Source organism: Pelodiscus sinensis, chromosome 2 (assembly GCF_049634645.1).
Source record: "Pelodiscus sinensis isolate JC-2024 chromosome 2, ASM4963464v1, whole genome shotgun sequence".
NCBI lineage: Eukaryota > Metazoa > Chordata > Testudines > Trionychidae > Pelodiscus > Pelodiscus sinensis.
Window position 1 is genome coordinate 107143674 of NC_134712.1, and position 20390 is coordinate 107164063.

The window sequence follows — 20390 nt, forward strand, 5'->3', positions numbered from 1 at the left end:
GGCAGCGCTCCGAGCAGCAGCTGCCGCACTCACCTCTACCAGGCTGTTCCACTGCACAGGTACATCCGGGGCAGGGGAGCCCCCTCCTCCCTGCCACCCATGATGTCACTCGGCCTGGGCCCCTCTCCTCCAGCAGCAGCCGAAGGTTGCCGAGTGGCGGGCTGGAGCTGGCGGCCGCCACTAGGGGGCAGTTGCAGGCGAAGCAAGGCGAGCCCAGCAGGGAGGCAGCAGTGCTGGGAGAGGCCTTGGCTCTGGTGCAGCTTCCTGTTCACGTGGCGGAGATCCTGGCACCTGCTCACTGTGGCCCACAGGAGAGGGGAGCCCACGGCATAGCCCCATGGTGCGGAAGGTAGCGGGGCGAAACTTTTGGGGTGGATGGTGGGGTCATTATCCCCCACGACACCTGCAGCACCAGGTGCAAGCTGGGCCACCCCCGCCCACTATAGGTCCCGTGCTCGCCCCCTCCCGCTCCTCACACGGGGCATCCCCAGCAAGACCCCACCTCCCGCCCCGAGAAACTCCAGCAAGAGAGAGAGAGAGAATGAATATGAAAGAAATGTGCATGTTGAAATTGGTTATAGGAATCAAATACATACAGACATAAGTTAAGCTTTACGAGAAGATTCACAGAGTTATTGAGCTTTGCAGTTGCAGACAGATTTTTCCACATTATTCCAGAGTTATTAGGTCAATGTCCATTATAGGAGCACCAGGATATTCTAGGATCTCATTCTTTATAGCTTGCAGCTTTCCCCATGAACATCCAAGCAGATATGTGATGAAAAAGATCATGTCCAAAGGGACTTTGTATTTTATTTCCAGCAGCCTCTTAGCTTGGGAGAACAATAGGCTTTCGATGCAACCTTCTGTCTCCCAATCACCATGACAGTTAGAATAGGATAATTTATCCATTAAACAGTTCGTATACAAGTTACCACAACTTTCAAAAAGAAAGACTACTAGCTACTTCAATCAAGTTTTATCATAAATGTTAATATTCCTTTTTGATCTTCACTCAAAGCTATATACAATAGACAAGAACTGATTATTGACATCACAAAACCTGAGAAAACACCTACCACTGCAATGGTCTGACCCATGCAGGTTTGCATTTCAAAGATCTACTCTAACAATGTAATAACCCAACTAACACTTACGTATCTTCCTAATGACTCTCGAGGTCCCTTCCAGTCCTATTATTCTATGATTTGCATTAACATGGCTGCCGCTTTTTTCCGGCTTGGAGATAAGCCGGAGAAAAGCGCCAGTCTAGACGTGATTCTCCGGAAAATAAAGCCTTTTCCGGAGGATCTCTTATTCCTACTTGAAGTCACTTGAAGTAGGAATAAGAGATCCTCCGGAAAAGGCTTTATTTTCCGGAGAATCACGTCTAGACTGGCGCTTTTCTCCGGCTTATCTCCAAGCCAGAAAAAAGCGGCAGCCATGTTAATGCAAATACCGCGGGGAATATTTAAATCCCCCGCAGATTTGCCTATTCCAAAGTGCTACATTAGCATCCCTTTTCCGAAATGGAGGCCAGTGTAGACACAGCCTGGCTACGTCTACACTGGCATGAATTTCTGGAACTGCTTAAAACGGAATAGTATTCCGTTTTCAGTTTTTCCGGAAAAGGAGCGTCTACATTGGCAGGCTGCTTTTCCGGAAAAACCCTTTTTCTGGAAAAGCGTCCGTGGCCAATGTAGACGCGCTTTTCCGGAAAAGAGCCCCGATCGCCATTTTCGCGATCGGGGCTTTTTTCCGGAAAAGACTACTGGACTGTCTACACTGGCACTTTTCTGGAACAGTATTCCGGAATAAGGACTTATGCCCGAGCGGGAGCAGAATAGTTTTTCAGGAATAGCGGCTGATTTTGTACAGTAGAGCATCGTTGCTATTCCGGAAATTCAAGGGCCAGTGTAGACAGCTCGCAGCTTATTCCAGAAAAGCGGCTGATTTTCCGGAGTAAGTGGCCCAGTATAGACACAGCCCCCTATGAGTACAGCTACACTGCAGCTCAGAGTGTAATTCTCTGCTCAGGAGACAGACAAGTACTAACTCTGCTTGAGCAGATCCACTAAAAATAGCAACATAGCTAGGCATAGCTCAGGGAAAACATCCGAGTACAAACCCACCTGCATCTCCTGAATACATATTCGGGCTGCTCTTCTGAGCCACCACACAAGCTACCTCCAGCTATGCTGCTATTTGTAGCATGCTAGCTCAATGCAACATAGTGTAACAACTTATTGCCCAGCATGCTTGAACCCTTTCCCATGTAGCCACACCCAGACAGGGAGCGGGCCAACACTGTCTCCCAACCCGGCTCTCAGGTATAAGTGGCTCCATCCTGTTCCCTGCTTAGCTGCCAGGGAGAATGGCCAAATGTCACTGAGAGAGAGGGGCATGCACACATAGGAAGATAAGGACAGAAAGCTTCCCCCCCCTTTAAAATAATGTGGGGTGGGGAGAGTGCTGCAGCCCCAGGCTTGGTGGAGGGCAAGAGTCATCATTTGGCAGAGTAGAGGAACTGGGAGAAAAATACAGAGCCTGCCACCCTCCCTACCCCCCGAAAGGCCAATGGAAAGTATTTCTTTCCTCTGCCCCCTCTCCCCCCATGTCCCACCTACAAGTCACCTGTGATTTGTTATATCAAAATCCTTTTATCTGGCCATTCATTTTTACTGATCAACTAGTTTTGCTGTTAAAACTTTTCCACAATTTTCCATATCTGGTCCACAGCTCAGTCACAATTATTTGACCATCATCCCACAATTCAAGTAGGGCTTTGTTATTCTTAACAACTCTATAGTTGGACATTTCCCATAACTTACAGTTGTGATTTCAATTTCAACTCTACTTGATCCATAAGTTCTATTATATCTGTCACAGGATGAAGAAAAGAGGGCATTTGATTCTTTACCCACTCCTTAGCATAACTAATTAATGCAAATACACGGAGAACTGGAGGTCTGCTTTAATCTTAAGATCTTTCCCTTGGAATGAATTCTTGAAGTACAGCTCATCTTGCCTGTCTAGGGAAACCTGGAAGGTGGAAATAGTGTAAACTTGACATACTTGTGCTGAGCACTTAATAGGCTTCATATTTAAATTAAAATATACATAAAATGTTCATAAGCTAAATACATGCTTGAGATGTGTAATTTTTTGGAACTTCAACTCAAACATCCCTTTTAAAATTATACAGTTCTTTTAACTTGGATTCCAAAAGCAATGAGAATAATCACTTCATTATATTTGATGCAAGAGTTCAGTGTGAAATGGTATGTAGCTGTAGCACTTCCAAGGATTAAAGTACTGCAAGCAAGCATAAATTTTACTATTCAACAACTACATTGCTAGGAAGCAAGGCTGTATTGGAAAGACCTATTAAACTGATATTTTTGTGCTAAATTTTCAAAGATTTCCTCTGTAGACTAGCTCATTATGTAAATAAGACAAGAGAAAGCTGACTTCTTTAATGGGATATATCAGTCACCAGAGGAATAATATTAAATGGAAGAAAAAGCAAAATCCCTGTTCATGTTGCAGAAACACAACCTGGTATTCTGGCCAACATCACAAAGATGGCAGAAACATAAAAAAAAATTACAGAAACGCTTTGGAAAACTTCTGGGTCTATTTTTATAGCATAAGTCATAACTGAGTTCTCCAAAATGAAAATATCTACTTACTCTGAAAAAATGTTCTTCCCTTTCCCTCAAAGACTACCAAAATACTTTGGAAAAGATCCCAGTACATTTTATGAAAAATGCAGTGTCCTATGAGATTCACTTCATATTCATATTTATTGCTTCAAAAGCATTCATGTATTGTCCAAATTAAAAGCCTGCAGTTTTTTAAGTAGAACAGGTCACCAATTAAGTCCCCTGTCTACTAACTTACTAGGCCTACACTCTTACTGTCTTTGGTAAATATATCACTATTTTGTTTGCTTTCTTAGCATCTGCAGTATTACAAAATTTCAGCCAAACAATTCTGAATGTCCTGAAATATTCCTCATGTTGAGAGGGCTGGAGAGAAATGCACTTTTCTTAAAAACGGACAAAACTTTGAATTCATCTCTTTTGTTGTCCATGATTTACTTCCACATTTTTTCTGTCAGCTTGATGCAATGAAATGTGATGGAGTCTCCATAATTTTCTCTGTATCCTTGAATGACAATATTTGCAATGTGGAGCACCACTCTGCAAGGTTTTATTCCAGATCTAGAAAAAAAGAACTGAATAGAAATACATTTTCCCCCCTATATCCGTACTTATCATTCTGAGGTGAACTTCCATGTTCAACTGACCATCTTTGTTTCTTTTCGTTCTTGTTTTAATTTTCCCCCTTCCTAAAATGTAACACAGTTGAAATCTGGAAGAATACATGGAAGGCAAAATTGTTCAATCATCTTTAAATTGCTAAATTGAAGGGAATACTATAATTTCATGTAACAATTTTATTAGCAGTAGAACTCTGTGTAAAAAATAAAAATTGTTCCTGAATTAACTGATGTTGCAAGCTACTGAAAAGATGGTATAGGGACTTTAGAATTATTTATGTATATGTTTTGAATATCCATAAAAATAAAAGATTTCTCCTCCCTTGTAGGCTCATTAATCTCCTATCTTCTACTTCACCAGACAAAAGGTTCTACATTTGATCTTGAAGAATCAAAACAACTATTTTCTGCATCCTTTGGGAGAAGAGATTAACATGAACCCTTTTCTGCTACATACATCTCGATTTTTGAAGTTTACTTTGGAGAATTCTTTTAATTACGTCAGTCGATTCCATCTCATTTACAGTATTTATGTAAGTACTTCAAAGTGTCATTTGAGCTAAAAAGAAAATTAGACCCCACGGGGGAAAAAAGAGCCCACTGTGATCTTCTTCGAGGAAAAAAACAAAATATTTTTTCACAATCCTGTCAAATATTTCCCTCCACTGAAGAATCCTGGTTGGCAAAATACTTTTAGAAAGAAAGGATGGATGATAGTCATGGAATATGAATATAGAAAACACATCTCAAAGAACTCCAGCTACTAAACAGATAAGTAACCTTTCTTTCTTTGAGTGATTCCCAATTCCACTTCCAGTGTCGCCCAAGAAATGGACCATTGCAATGAAGATGGAAGCTCAACAAAACAGGGAATGCAGAACAACCTTCATAAATACAGCTTCTGATCTGTAGGCTTCAATGATAGCACCACACTTTGTGGAAAGAACTAGGGGTGTAAGAGTATAACCATTTAAAAAGTTAGATAAACCTTGGCTTATCGGTTACCGTTAACAGTTACATGTGAACACCCACCTTGCTCCTGAGGAGCCAGCTGCCAACCTGCAGTACTACCTCTGTATTTAAGGATATTATGGTATACTCGTCATAAAAAAATAAATAAAGCAGGAAAATGAGAAAAAATAGAATGGTAAATAACAAGGTAAAAACGTATTCAAACCGAAAGAAATCCTTCAGAAACTGAAAATCCAACGCTCCTGAAATCAATGAAAGTATAATTTACTGTGCAAAATATAAGATGGCTATTAGGATATAGAGGAGGGAGTCTGGCAGACAAATAGCCAAAATAAAAAACAAACAAAAAATTGTTTAAGTATATTAGTATATTTTGTGACAAATACAAATCTAACTTGAAAACAAATTTCAGTTTTCAAATGTATTATTTTTAAAGCTATTTTCCCCTTAGCTAAATGGACTTGTCTCTTTAAATGTCTGAAGACCAACAATAAGTTATTCTACCAAAGATTTCTATAATCTTAAATGTCCAGCTCCTAAAAAGATCCCTCTACCAACAATAAAACTAGAATTTTAGATTTGTTCTAATCAAGAATAGCCTCCTTTCTTCATCTTTTTGCTGGCTCTGTTCCTGTGACACTATATTTAATTGTATGTGTTACATTAGCCCCACCTGATTTTGGAAAAAAGCTAGGAAGCGATCATAAAATTTTTTAAAGAGAAATGTGCAAATGTATGTAGTGTGTGGTGGTTATATATTTATATAAGTACTTCAAAGTGTCATTCGAACTAAAAAGAAAATTAGACCCCAACCTCTGGAACTTCTAATAGAAAATTAATGTCAGCAAAACCTTTGAAATTTTCTTATTCCTGGCATTGCTACTGACTTGTCACCTAAATTTTACCTGATTTCACCAGTGATCAAAATTGTGCGTTTTTCTGTATGGTTATTTCTGGTTATTTTATTGCATTACTATTTTATGCCTTGAACTTGCAGCTTGTTGCATGTAGGTATATTCCTATGCCTACATGGAATCAACTGCAGGATCAGGGCCTAAACAGACAAAATAGTTATCCATTAGAATGAAAACTTCAGAGAGCAGTGCTCTGATAAACTAATCAGGCTCTGAAATGCATTATAACATAACATTTAAGCATCTTGCTGGAGTAGTGAACTTTGAAACAGTTACTCAACACACAATGGCAAAACATAAGCCATTTGTTTGGCATGGACTACATTTGCTCTATGAAAGAAGTCTATTTATGAGACCATTCCCCCATAATTACAGTTAAATTAATTTTAATTATCTAAAGCATTGCGTCTTTCCATTCTAAATGTTATATTACAGTGGAATCTTCCGAAAACATACATTGTGCATAATGCAACTCATCATTTAAAAATTGACTATATCACTCATCAGGTATAATCTACGGTGTTAGTTTTTTTCATTTTGGCTACAACTGACCAAATAACTAACTTCATTTAATCATCTAATATTAGCAAACTAACCAACTTTGGCATCTGATGAAGTGGGTCTTTGCCCACGAAAGCTTATGCTCCAATAAATCTGTTAGTCTATAAGGTGCCACAGGACGCCTCGTCGCTTTTGCGGATTCAGACTAACACGGCTACTCCTCTGATACTTGACACCATGCAAAGCAAGTTAAGCAATTTATAGAATTAATTGATGGCTGCTTAGAAAACTTGATATTTAAAACACCTATCAAAATTAATGACTTCCAAGGAAACTTCTTTGAAAAATACTTGGATGCGTCAACATACACACTGAATAAAATACTACCTGAATGCTTCTGAAGAAGAAATACACTTAACTGGAATCAATAATCTACTCCTTTATATACAAGATTTTGAATAGCTGTGTGCTAAATTAATTCGTATCTGGGAATTATTAAAGACTGACACTATTCGGCACTATACCTGTGCCAAGCAGAATGCTGATAAAAAATATTGAGTATGCAATGGACAATATGGTTCCAACAGAGAAAAATGTAGGGCTGTAAATTAAAAACAGTAACTCCATTAATTAATGCAAACCAAATTAAAAAAATTACTCACAATTATTTGCCGTTTTAATTTCACAAATAATAATAGAACACCAATTTGAAATTATCCATTTTTGGAACTTTTCTACATTTCTCAAAAACAAAAAAGTCACCTAAAAGTGAGAACAAGTATTTGCATGGCACTATGTACCTGGGGTTGCAAAGTATATGAAAGCTAGATACCCTAATCATATTCCCCTTCATCCTTCAACCACCATTCCAGAAGACATGCTTCCACGCTGATAACACGTGCCAAAAAAATGCATTAATTAAATTTATGACTGATATTGCAGGTAAGGATGTGAAGGACTAGTCAACTAGCTGCTTACAGCCCAGGGCCAGCTGGGGTGTCCCCAGGCTGCATGCAGTGTTTCAAAGCAGCAGTGTGCATCGAACCTGGGATCAGCAGGGGTCTTCCCCACCGGTCCCCAATTCCGTGTGGTGTGCTGTTTTGAAACGCCGCATGGAGCCTGATGCTGGAGGCACCCTATCAGCTAATTGTACAGTTGATGCAAAATGCATTGGCTATTGGATGAATTACTTGCATTTAACATCCCTCATCTCCTGCTCCGTGGTTTTTACCCACATTCTGACATATATTTCATGATATGATAGTCCTGGATGATAAACCAGCATATGTTATTCGATTTCCATTGCAGATTTGAAAAAACAAAACAAAAAAAGATACCAATATGAGATTTCTAAAAATAAATACAGTCTTAAATCTCAGTGTGATTAATCTGAAGTGACTTCCAAAACCTGAGATGGACGAAGTGTGAAACATACCAGCAGAAGTTTTAAAAGAACACTACTCTCATGTGTAAAGTATAAATGTGAACCACCTCAAAAAAAACCAACAAAACACACAGTATATTGGTGTCATCTTACTCAGATAATGAAAATGAACATGCATCAGTGCACACCATATTAGATAACTATGAGCAGAACCCACCTTAACATGGAAGCATGTCCTCTGGAATGGTGGTTGAAGTGTTACATTGTTTTGGTTTTGAGTGTAATTATGTTAAAAATAACTATATTTGTTAGTTGCAATTTCAGATAAAGATACTGCACTACAGTACTTGTATGGGGTAACTGAAATATACTAATTCTTTTATTCTTTTTATATGAAAGGAGATTGTTAAAATGTCCATTTAATTTTTATCAGTATTTTTTTAAATGGGAATTCCATCATCTCTCTCATCATTTTCAGCTTTGTCCACATAGTCACTCTGCTGATACCATTATTAGACCTAACCAAGTGAATTATAAGATCAGGAACACATATTCCTGCGCATCCAGAAATATAATTTATGCAATCATGTGCCAAAAGTGTCCGGTCTGCTATGTACATTGGACAAACGTCTCAGACACTTCACCAAAGGATCAATGCCCACAAAACAGGTACTAGACAGGATCACAAAGAAAAAACAGTTTCTTGCCATTTCAACCAGAAAGGACATTGTCTCAACGACTTGATTATCTGCATCCTGCTTCAAAAGCCTTTCAAGACTGCACTTGAAAGAGAATCCTCTGAACTCTCATTCATGCTTAAATTTGACACTTTACGCTTAGGTTTGAACAAAGAATCTAATTACCTTACCCATTACAAAGACAGCTTCCCCAATTATCACCTCTAATATCATTAGCTCACAGACATTTACCTTCTCCCCCTCCCCCATCTGTTCTGAAATTTGATTTGTCCTTTTCATGTGTGTTCATTTTTTTAAATTGTATCCTTTGGTATATATGGTTGTGACAATTTTCTTCCACTATTTGATCTGAAGAAGCGGGTCTTGCCCACGAAAGCTCATCACCTAATAAACCATCTTGTTAGTCTTTAAAGTGCTACATAGTCCTGCTTTTTGTTTCATCATTTACAATGTTTTTATCAAAAAAGGAATACTATCAAGTGGTTTCCAATAACATTGTCTTCTATTTTTCAAACCCTGAGCATTGATTTAGCTGTGACAAAACAGAACTGTGCTCCAAATTTCTCTGTTTAATCTCTTTTCTGTAAGGTTTATTGAGAAGCAATCCTATTCCAGGTTCATTCTATGTTTCTGGCTCATGTTGACTCAGTCTCTTTCAACATTTACTCAGTTATGTCAGTTTTGAGGACTGCACTTGATCTGGTAATTCTGTCCGTTTCCTGTTTGGTTTTATGAAGAGCAATCACATTTTAGGCATATCCTGTTTTCCTGGAACAACCAAACCCTTATCTTGCTTTAAGTTATGATAAGGTTGTTTTCATGTTTAAATAGACTTTTTAGATGCTCACTTGAAAAGACACAAACACCAAGAAAGAAATTAGTCCATTTCTAATGGGTTTCTGTTGTTGTTAAGACTCTGCACACTCTTAATGCTGCAAGTGTAAGTCTATAGCTGGGGTTCTCAAACTTTGTGATACAACGACTCTTCCCCCCCCCCCCCCCGTTGCTCGTGACCCCCCGGGGAGTTGGGACCCATAGTTTGAGAAACGCGGGTCTATAGGACTCTGAATAGTCTTGTGGCACTTTAGAGACTAACAAAATATATAGAATCATGAGTTTTTGTGGGTAAAACTGACTTCATCAGATGAACTAGAGTGGAAATAACAGAAACACACACAAAGTCCCCCGCCTTCTCCTGCCCCCTCCCACACCACACCAGAAGTACCTGTCAACAGTCTCATTAACACAGGTCCTATAATTGATAGGTACTACTTCTGCTCTATATCAGATGAATTGGACTGGAAACAACAGAAACCAGGATAAAGTGGGTTTTACCCACAAAAGCACAATGATTCTATATATTTTTGCTAGTCTCTAAGGTGTCACAGGACTACTTGTTTTTAAAGTTACAGAGTAACATGGCTAACTTTTGAGACTCTCTAGGACAGTCAATGTAAAACAGTGATAAGTGAATAGTGGTATCAGCAATATCCAATTTGGAAGAATATTTATTAAAGGCAGAGATGGAAGAAGGATAGGAAGAAAAAAACAGTCTCTGCTTTGTATGAGCAATACAAGTATGGGATAAAAACCAAGAACTTTTTTTAAAATGACAGTTAATTGAATGTTTTCTTATGCAGCCTTTATTCTTACTGTGTATGGCAAACAACTGAAATTCAGAGGTATCATTTTACCCACATCTAAACACTAATTATACACTGTATGCAGAATATAATTATGCATACTCTGCATTTGTCACTAACAGCAAAATGGACCACATTGTAGATAAAGGAAAAGCACCAGGATCATTTTACAAGAAGAATTAATTTATAAATGAATGACTTTACAGCTATTTTTGTGTTTTTATTCAAATCATTTGTATTTTAATTACCTTTTTGTTTTCTTATAGTTTTCCAGCTGCAGTATGTGCATACGTTTGTACCTTTCCAGCTCACACTGTCCACATAGGTGTTCAAGATGCAACAGATGATTTTCCATTTCCTTAAAGTTCACCTCTAGTTGGGCTGTAAGAAAAACAAACATATATGAAGCTTGGTTAATTATGAAACATATACAACATTTTTCCCAGAGACAGTGAACCAGTTGCAAATATAAACGTTTAGTAATATGGTAAAATTATGCATGAATTTGATTTTATCATCCTTTTCTGGGTTAAATTCCACTTCAGGTAAACAAAAGAGGCACAATGAACGAATTAATAGATATTACAGACATGATTAAGTTGCTCCTTGTGGTCAAGATGCCAGGCTGCTACATTGGATTTAACCTTTGGATTCCATGTATTTTAAACCCAATTTCCTAAGCGTACTACAAGGGTCCAAATTGTTGACCGTGTCCCGGGACCCGTGCTGTTCTAACAAAGATTTCCCAGTAGTGTAACACCGTGCCCTCAACCGCATGGACATTTCTATTTACAGTTTAATTCACTGTGGACCTTGTGACAGCTAAACCAAATGGAATACGCAGACTTTTCAAAGAAACTTCTAAAACCACAGTTTACTTATTAGACAAAGCAAAAAAAATACAAATCTAATCTAAAAACATCTGCACATAATATCCATCTTCTCCTCTGTCCTCACCATTCAAAGACCTTGTTGGGTTTTGGTTAGTGTTCTTTCAGGGGTTCCAGGACCTTCCTGCATCCCACACACCTATTTAATCTTCTCTTTCTGTTCAACAGATGGCCCATGACAGCCACACACTCAAGAAGCTCGGCCCCTTGAAATTCTGGACACTTTTTTCAGGTGACTTTCCAGGCAATTTCAAAACCTCAGCCTTGGGTTCCAAAATGAGAGAACTAACTCCCCTGAACTCCAGCAAGCCTAATGTAATAGGGTGGACACATTTGAATGAAGGATGACCAAGGTTGAGGGCTCTTGCTGACTTTCCCATTGTCATTCTCTGTGAGGGGAAGGGATTTCTTCCATAACCTCCTGGGTGCTCCAGCCCAGGAGAAAAGCTACACTGCAGAAGAGAGGGTAACTCACCTTGTGCAGCAGCTGAGGTTCCTCATAATGGTTGTCCCTGTGCATGCTCTACCTTAGGTGTTTTCGGCACCTCTACACCTTTAGTCAGTGATTTACGATAGCAGTGCCTCTGTAGGCTGCACACATAGGTAGCCGGCATGTGCAGTTTGAAATAGCTACTGTGTGTGCACAGCCAACTGACCCCCTTAGTTGCTTCTCTGCCCAGAAACAAAGGAGTTCTGAAGCAGAAGGGAGGAAAAGTGGGTGGTGGAGCACCCATAGGGACAACCATCTCAAAGAACATCAGTTACTGCACAAGGAGAGTAACCCCCTCTTCTTCTTTGAGACGTCTTCCTGTGGGTGCTCCATCTTAGGTGATTATGAAGCAGTATTTTTGTCTGATGGAGGGACCTCTGGTAAGTCTGTATGTACTATGGACAATATAGTATGTCCAAACTGGGTGTCAGTAGCTGTATAAGAGTCTATGGCATAATGCTGCGTAAAGGTGTGGACAGAGGCCCATGTGGCAACTCTGTAGATGTCTCTCAGAGGTACATTTTTGAGGAATGCAGTAGAAGCTGCCATTGCTCTGGTAGAACATGCCCTTATATTTGTTCGGGGCTCACGGTTAAGTAAAGAATATGAAAGGCAGATCCAACCAGATATCCATTTGGATAACCTCTGTTTGGAGATGGCCATGTGCTTTGATCTTTCTGTAACAAAATATAAAAAGTCTGAGAGTCTTCTAAAAAGGTTTGGTTCTTTGTAGGTAAAAGGCTAATGCCCCACAGACATTCAAGGTGTGAAGCATGGTTTCACTGTTGTTGGAAGCTTGGGAAAGAAGACTGGTAAGTATATGGACTAGTTGCAGTGGAAAGAGGTAGGTACTTTGGGGAGAAATGTAGGGAGTAGGCAGAGGACAACCGTGTCGTTATGGAATATAGTGTATGGGGGCTCTTTCATCAGGGTGTGCATGCTGAAGGAATACCTACTAAAAATGGCACCTTCATGGGTAAGTGCAATAAGGAGGATCTGGCCATGGGTTAGAAGGGCTTCCCCATTAGTGCTCTTCGCACCAGGTCAAAGGCTGGAGTTGGAACTTTAATTAGAGGGTACGTATTTTCTAGTCTCTTCATAAAATGTTTAACTGTGGAGTGTGCAAATACAGAGAATTAGTTGATTGTTGGCTGTAACGCTGTAATTGCCATAAGAGGCACTGTTCTAGAGCTGAAGGAGAGCCCTGTGTCCTTGAGTGATGATAAATATTGTAGAATTTCAGGCAGGCTGGCTAGCGAGGACAAAATGATGTGCAAATCACACTACAGAGTGAATCTATGCAACTTATAGATGTATGTTTTTCTTGTTTTCTGGTTTATGAAGATTTAGTAGAATCTCCTGTACAGGGGCTGAACATGTTGATTCTAAGGGTGTTAGCCAGCAATGAGCAATGTTTGTAGGTGAAGGTTCTGGATACTGGGATGGAGAAGCTTGCCCCCATCCTGTGAGGAGACTGGAGACCAGAGGAAAACACCACAGAGGAGCCTGAATCATCTGAAGCATGTAAGGGAACCAAGCCTGTGTGGGCCAGTTGGGAGCTGTCAGGATAACCCTGGGTCTGTCCTGCTTTATATTGAGAATTACTTTGTGAAGCAGGGGCAGTGGTGGGAAAAAGCATACATCACTGTGTCCCACTTTATAATGAACACGTCTCCTGGGGATTGGAGGCTGAATTCTGCTCGGAAACAGTACTTGATGCGTTTGTTATTTGAGCAGTTTGCAAACAGGTCTATAGTGGGGTATCCCCATTGTTTAAATGCCAGTTTCAACATACTTGGGTTGATCTCCCATTAATGGTTTAGAGTAGGCCTGGGCAAAATACAGCCCGCGGGCTAGATTCAGCCCACCAAGCCACCAGATCTGGCCGACAGACATTGCAGGGAGCCCCAGGTAGGCTCCCCACTTGCCTCGCCCCACCCACATGCTGCTCAGACACGCAGCTGAGAGAAGGGTTTTCTTTAAAAACTGTGAATCTAGAAGGGAAGGGGGAAAGCTTTAGGAGTTGCTCCCATATCCAGCACAATCCCATTCTTTCCAGAAACTGGCCAAACTGGCCAATGAGAGCTGCCTGTTTCAATAATAGGCAGCCACGAAGCACAAGGGCTCCAGAGCACATGGCTGCAGAACTGTGCAGGGGCAGGGCAGGCAGCAGTGTTCCCTGTAAGCTGCGGGGCAGCACAGCTTCACAGGTGATTAATCAGCCCCTCCCAGTCAGAGACTCAGGGCTTTGTGCATGGAGCTGACTGACTGGGTAGGGTTGATTGTGATGCTGTGCTGCCATGCAGCTTAGAAGGAACATGGGCGGGCAGGCAGGGATGCTGATTCAGGAACAGTTGCTAGCTGGTAAGTCTCCCAGTCAGAGCCTGCCTCTGGCACTCCAACCCCTCCCTTCTCCAACCCTCTGTCCCCAACTCCACATAGCCAAATCCTCTGCTCCCTCCTGTGCCCATATCCCCTCTCATATCTGGCACCCCAATCCCCTGCCCCAGATCACAACCCAAATCTCTGCACCCCAGACCTGTGCCCCAGGTCACAACAGCCTCCTTCACCCCAAACTCCCGCCCTTACCCCAAGCTCCCTTCTGTACCCAACCTTCATCTCAGACCCTGCACTTCCTCCATTAATATCATGGAAGAGTGCAGCCCTCGACCACTTTCCAAATTTTTGGAGAGCCATCCCCACCCCATCAAAAATTATTGCCCACCCCTGGTTTAGAGTGAAGTAAACAGCCTGCTGAAGTTGTCTGCCAGGACATTGTCCTTGCCTGGGACATAAGATGCCTTGAGGGTGATGTTTCAGGAATGCAGCACTCAGATGGACTGCTTCTCAACATAGTGAATAAGATCAGGTTTTGCACTGGCGGTTGATGTAAAACGTTGTTGTCAAGTTGTCTAAGTATGTGTACTGATTTGTTGTGGATGAGATTGGCAAATTGGTAGCAGGCATCGTGAACCACTCCAAGTTCCAAGAGGTTGATGTGAAGTTTGGACTCCTCTGGTGACCACCGACCTTGAATGACTTGGTGACTGATGTGAGCTCCCCACCCTAGTAGTGACACATCCATGGTTACTGTCATCGACAGCGGTATGTGATGGAAGGGAACTCCTTTGCAGATGCTGTCCAACTCCGTCCACTAGCAGAGGGATTCTTTCACTATAGGTTGGCGTGGATAGACATTTGTTCACGTGTGGTAAACATGTGGCTTGTAGACAGTGTGGAGCCATGCTTGTAATGGCCTCATGTGGAGGCGAGCGTGTGGTACTACAAATGTAGCTACCTCCATATATCTCAGGAGCTGGAGACAAAGTTTTGCTGAGAACCTTGGGCTGTGTTGAGCCTTGCTTATCAAGCCTGTGAGCACTGTCGCTCTGACCAAAGGTAGTGACGCCACAGCAGTTGTACAGTTGAAGTGGACCCTTATGAACTTGGAGTCAGCGAGTACTTTTGAAGGTTGAGTTGCAGACCCAGTTTGTGGAATAGTGCTCTCGTTAATTGACACTACCCATTGTGCATCCTGAAAGAGAACCCTCTCAGTAGGCAGGCAAAGTATGGAAAAATGGTAACTCCCTGTTGAAAGGTGGCACACTCACCCGTCCTCCAGGGGGAGCCTGTCGAGTCCCTGGGATTTTGAAATCACGCCGCAAACCCACGTGTACTGTAACTCAACTGCTGTTCTAAATAGTGATGCAAGTGACTAGTCGGGTAGTCAACTACCAGATAAACCTAGGCTTATCAGGTAGTCAAGTCCACTACTCGCATTCCCTCTCCCCACCCTTGCTGCCTGTGTATCAGAGGCGTGTGCAGGGGCGGGAGGGGGAGGGGGAAGAGGGGAGAGAAACAGGAGCCAGTGCTGGGGGGAGCCAGCTTAAAAGCCGGTTCCTCCCAGCACCATCTCTGCGGTACCGCCTGTGCCCCATCCCACGCTGCTGCCTTTAGGCAGTAGCACAAGGGGAGGCTGCTGCAAAGTAGTAACCCCCAATCAACAATAAGAAGCAAGGAAGAGGAAAGAGAAGTGGTTCAAAGGCAAAATCTCCCTGTGTTTTTGGATGCTCAGGCAAAAGAACCATCAGACTGAAAATGCATCCCTATCTTCTTGTTTGGCTGTCAGCTTCATTTCGGCTGTATTAAGCTGGGAACTATCTTGGGATATACAAGCTTTTCAATTTTCCTGGCTGTCACTCAGGCAGAAATTGAAGGTCCCAATGCCCACTAGCAGAGCCAGAAGCTACCATTTCACAAGCAACTCACATGCATGCCATTTATGGCAGTCAGACTCTCATGTTCAGCATAGCTTCTGCCCCGACAAAGGAGTACGAGAGGGCAGTCACTGGCTCTGCTCAGCAATCTCTGAGGAAATCACAGGATTCAGAGCTACTGAAATGTTCTGCACTGCTGCTGTTACTAGCATTAGGAATTGATAACTTGTGAAAGAAAGCCATTTTCTTTACACTATATGTTTGTATGTACATTTTTAAAATCTTGCTTCATTAGGAAGACAATTGTTACAATTGGAAACCTTCATTCTAAAAAAACTATATTGTTGAACATTTATCTGTCCACCATACAATATGCTAATATTAGGGATGTCAATGCATATCTGTGCACACAGTTAACAAATGAGTCTCTGTATCAGAGGCATGGCGGGGCAGGGGGAACAGGCAGGAGTCTGTACACAGGGGGAACTGTTTAAGCCAGCTCCCATGGAGCCCTGTCTCCCATGCCACATGGAAGAGGAGAACAAGAGCCAGTATGTGCGGGGAGCCGGCTTTTAAGCTGGCTCCCCACAAGCACTGCTCCTGCCTCCTATGCCCCATGTAAACTCTGAAAGTGTCAGCCATTACTTGTTCACAAAAATAAACACATTTTAACATCCCTGACTAATACATCCCTATGCTTCACAAAGTATATGGCATGTATATATGGTGCATGTGTTCAAACTAAGTAGCCTGAAAACCTATTTGTGCATCTGCAGGCTCCAATAAGCTTTGACAGTAATATGCGTCAAAATAAAAAATAGAAAATATACACAGTATTTATGTAGGGCATTATTTTCTGAAGCATGCAGTATATCACTTTGCAGTGGCACCCTGGGAACAAAAGCAAAGGAGGGGACTGTATACTGACCTCTCATTTGTTCTCTGGAGTCTCAGCTTCCATTTCTCATACACACACACAAATCGGTCTCTAGTTCTTATGGTTGCAAATAATAAAATGAAATAAAACCACCCCATATCAAACATAACCCAAGGAGTGTTCCCTCTAAACTATGGGACAGCACAGCTTCACAGGTGCCTCTGACAGGGCGGGGCTGATTAATCACCTGGGAAGCTGTATCACTGATATCTGTCTCAGTTTGCAAACAGCCATTCCAAAACCAGTTCTGAAGTGTCAAAGTAGTGGGGAAGGTAGGAGGATCACAGCATGTACAGGCAGTCCCTGGGTTACGTACAAGATAGGGACTATAGGTTTGTTCTTAAGTTGAATCTGTATGTAAGTTGGAACTGGCGTCCAGATTCAGCCGCTGCTGAAACTGACCAGCGGCTGACTATAGGAAGCCCGAGGCAGAGCAACTCTGCCTTGGGCTTCCTGTAGTCAGCGCTGGTCAGTTTCAGCAGCGGCTGACTTGGGGACGCCTGGGGCAGAGCAGCTGGGGTGCTGCTGAGTTGCTCCAGTAGCACCGCTCCTCGGCGCTACTGGACCAACCCAGCAGCACCCCAACTGCTCTGTCCCAGGTGTCCTGATTCAGCCGCTGCTGAAACTGACCAGCAGTGGCTGAATCAGAACGCCTGGGGCAGAGCAGCTGGGGTTCTGCCGGGTTGGTCCAGTAGCGCCCAGAGCGGCGCTGCGGGACCAACTGGCAGTGCCCCAGCTGCTCTACCACAGGCGTCCGGAGAAAAGCCTGGTCTGCTGGGGGGAAGGGGGGGCGCACTAGTTGCGCCTCCCTCCCCCCCCCCAGCAGACCAGGGAAACGTGGGCGGCAGACCGAGACGCACTGCAGTCCCGCAACCCGGGTCCTCCGCGGCTTTGCTCCGCGTCTCCCTGGTCTGCTGGTGACCAGCACGCGGAGCACGCGGGCAGCGGGACAGCCCAGATGCACCGCGGCTGTCCTGCTGCCGGCGTCCTCCGAGGCTTTGCTCCCCGTCTCCCTGGTCTGCTGGTCTCCAGCAGACCAGGGAGACGGGGAGCAAAGCCTCGGAGGACGCCAGCAGCAGGACAGCCGCGGACCAGGGAGACGCGGAGCAGCTTTTCTCGCCCTAGAGGACGCGGGCGGCGGGACTGCGGCGCATCTGGGCATCCCACCGCTCCCATCCTCCAGGGCGAGAAAAACCCCGTTCGTAACTGCAGATCCGACATAAGTCGGATCCACGTAACTCGGGGACTGCCTGTATATGTAGAGGCTGCCCTGATAGAATAGGCTGTTACCCTTGAATGAGAACAGACCTTTGCTACATCATAACTAAGCTAAGACCAAACAAAAAACAAATGGTCACTGCTTGTCCTGTTACCTCAGTTGTTTCTATGGAATGCATTTTTGGCTCAGAGCCTGACACCAGCAGCATGTTCGCAGCATAATGACATCACCCTGACTTCACATCGCAAAGAACAGTTACTGTACAGGTAAACAACCTCCCTTAACCTTCAGATGACACTGCACAAATATAGTCTGCGTTAAACTCTCACCAATAGTTTCCCTGCAGGTGGTGGTGGGGGTGGGACGACTATAAATTATTTGAAGGACAATAGTATAGACTTGCCAAAGTTCCCTTTTTCCCAGGATACTTTTCTAATTGCATAGCATCTGAAGAAGGTTTGCACCAAGCTAGTCCTTTGCAAATGTCCACAACAGGTATTTTGCCAAAAAGCCTGCCCACGTAGAATAAGCTATCATCCTTGGGTGAGAAAAGACCTTTAATACATCACAGCTTAGCCTGATCCAGTCAAAAATATGCTGAGCTGTAATAGGTGGCTCTTTAATCCTTTATGAATAGACTACAATGAAGTCCAGGAGAAAATCTGAAAGACTTCATATGGTCTTGGTTAAATGATAGAGCCCTTCAAACATCCTAAGTAGGAAAAAGTGTTCGGCCTTGCTAGAAAGAGCACTGGAAGATGGTTGGTTTAATTGAAGTTGGATACCAAAATAACCTACAGCACAAACTAAGGGTGTGGCTTAAAAGAGACCTGGTCTTTGTAGAAAATCATTGGTTTGGCCAGGCAGAAGCTATAAGGATTAAGATTGCCTTGTCTCTTGGCTTCCTAATTAACCTCAGAAGAGAACTAAAGCGAATGTATATAGTAGGTTACTCAACTAGGGAAGAAATGAGCATTTATCAAGGAGCCAGGGCTGTGACCTGCCCTGAAGCAGAACTTTGGGCATATGTTGTTCAGGATAGCTGCAGAATAGATCTACTACCCGTTATCTTCAGAGAAAAAAAATCTTGGCAGAATTTCCTCCTTTTTCCGACGACTGATGTTCTACAGAGTGCCTGCTGAGGGAGTCCGTTATACAGTTTATCACTCGTGAGAGGTGAAATGCCTTTTGTGATGTGTTGTCCTTTTATACAAAAGTTCAACTCATTTTTGCCATGAAGTGATCCACTGTTGACCCTGTGCCTCCTTGCTTGTTCTGATAAAACACAGCAGTCTGTCTTCAGTAAAAACTTGAATCACCCGATTCCCAACGATAGAATGAACTCTCACAGGCCTAATGAATGGCTCAAAGACCAAACATATGTTCACAGTCTATGACCCTAAAAACTTGCCACAGATGGGCAGCCTACCACCCAGTGGATGGATCTGTTACAAGAGTAATTGCTGGCTCTGGTAGCAAGAGCCCGTTTGCAGATGTTTCAAGGATCTATCCACCAATTAAGGAACTGAAGCACTTGTGCAGGTGAGCAAACTAGCATGCCCAGACAGCATGTGCTTGGATGGTACATCAAGTGAAGCTCAGCCTGTGGATACCTGAGGTAAAATCTGAAACCTTAACATGGAGACATCCAAGGCCATATGGCCCCCAAAAGCTGAGAACAAGAATGCACTGTTTTTGGGTCAACTTTAAGATTTCACACAGGAAGCCTGAAATCTGGCTGTTGAAAGGAAAACCACCATCAGCACGGTGTCAAGTTATCAGTTTTTCCGCATTCAACTTTAGCCACTGATGAGAATAAATTTTTGGGAAGGATGCTGTTTTGAATATTTGCATTTGACATTCCTTGTTCTAATTATTCATCCAGTCAGGAAAATATGTGCACTCCAAAATGATACATATGGGCTGCTACTAGGGATGTAAAATCCTGGTTAGTCAGTTAACCAGTTAAACCTTAGGTTTAACCAGTTAACCAATTAAGCTAGCAGCCCCATACACTGGAGGAGGGGGGGGGGAGCTTAGCTTCTGCTTCCAGCACCACATGTGTGAGGTTCCTGGCTACCACTACCCCCCAGCATGCAAGGCTCAAGAGGGGTGGAGGAGGGGGGGGAGAAGCAGGAGCCTGCAGCCACACATGTGGAGACTGGTTCCTGCTCCTGGCCTCACCACATGGCTGGAGCCACGGGCAGGGGACTGATCCCGGGTACTGGTTAACCAGCACC

At 42.8% G+C, this 20390-nt stretch overlaps 1 protein-coding gene across 1 annotated transcript in view; it reads right to left on the reverse strand.

The window, feature by feature from the left end:
* Nucleotides 1-20390, reverse strand: part of DTNBP1 (dystrobrevin binding protein 1) — a 117142-nt gene that overhangs the window by 72508 nt on the left and 24244 nt on the right. Inside the window, exon 6 of the mRNA XM_075921200.1 lies at nt 10646-10778. Within this exon, the coding sequence (XP_075777315.1) occupies nt 10646-10778 (133 nt within the window). The remainder of the gene's footprint in view (nt 1-10645; nt 10779-20390) is intronic.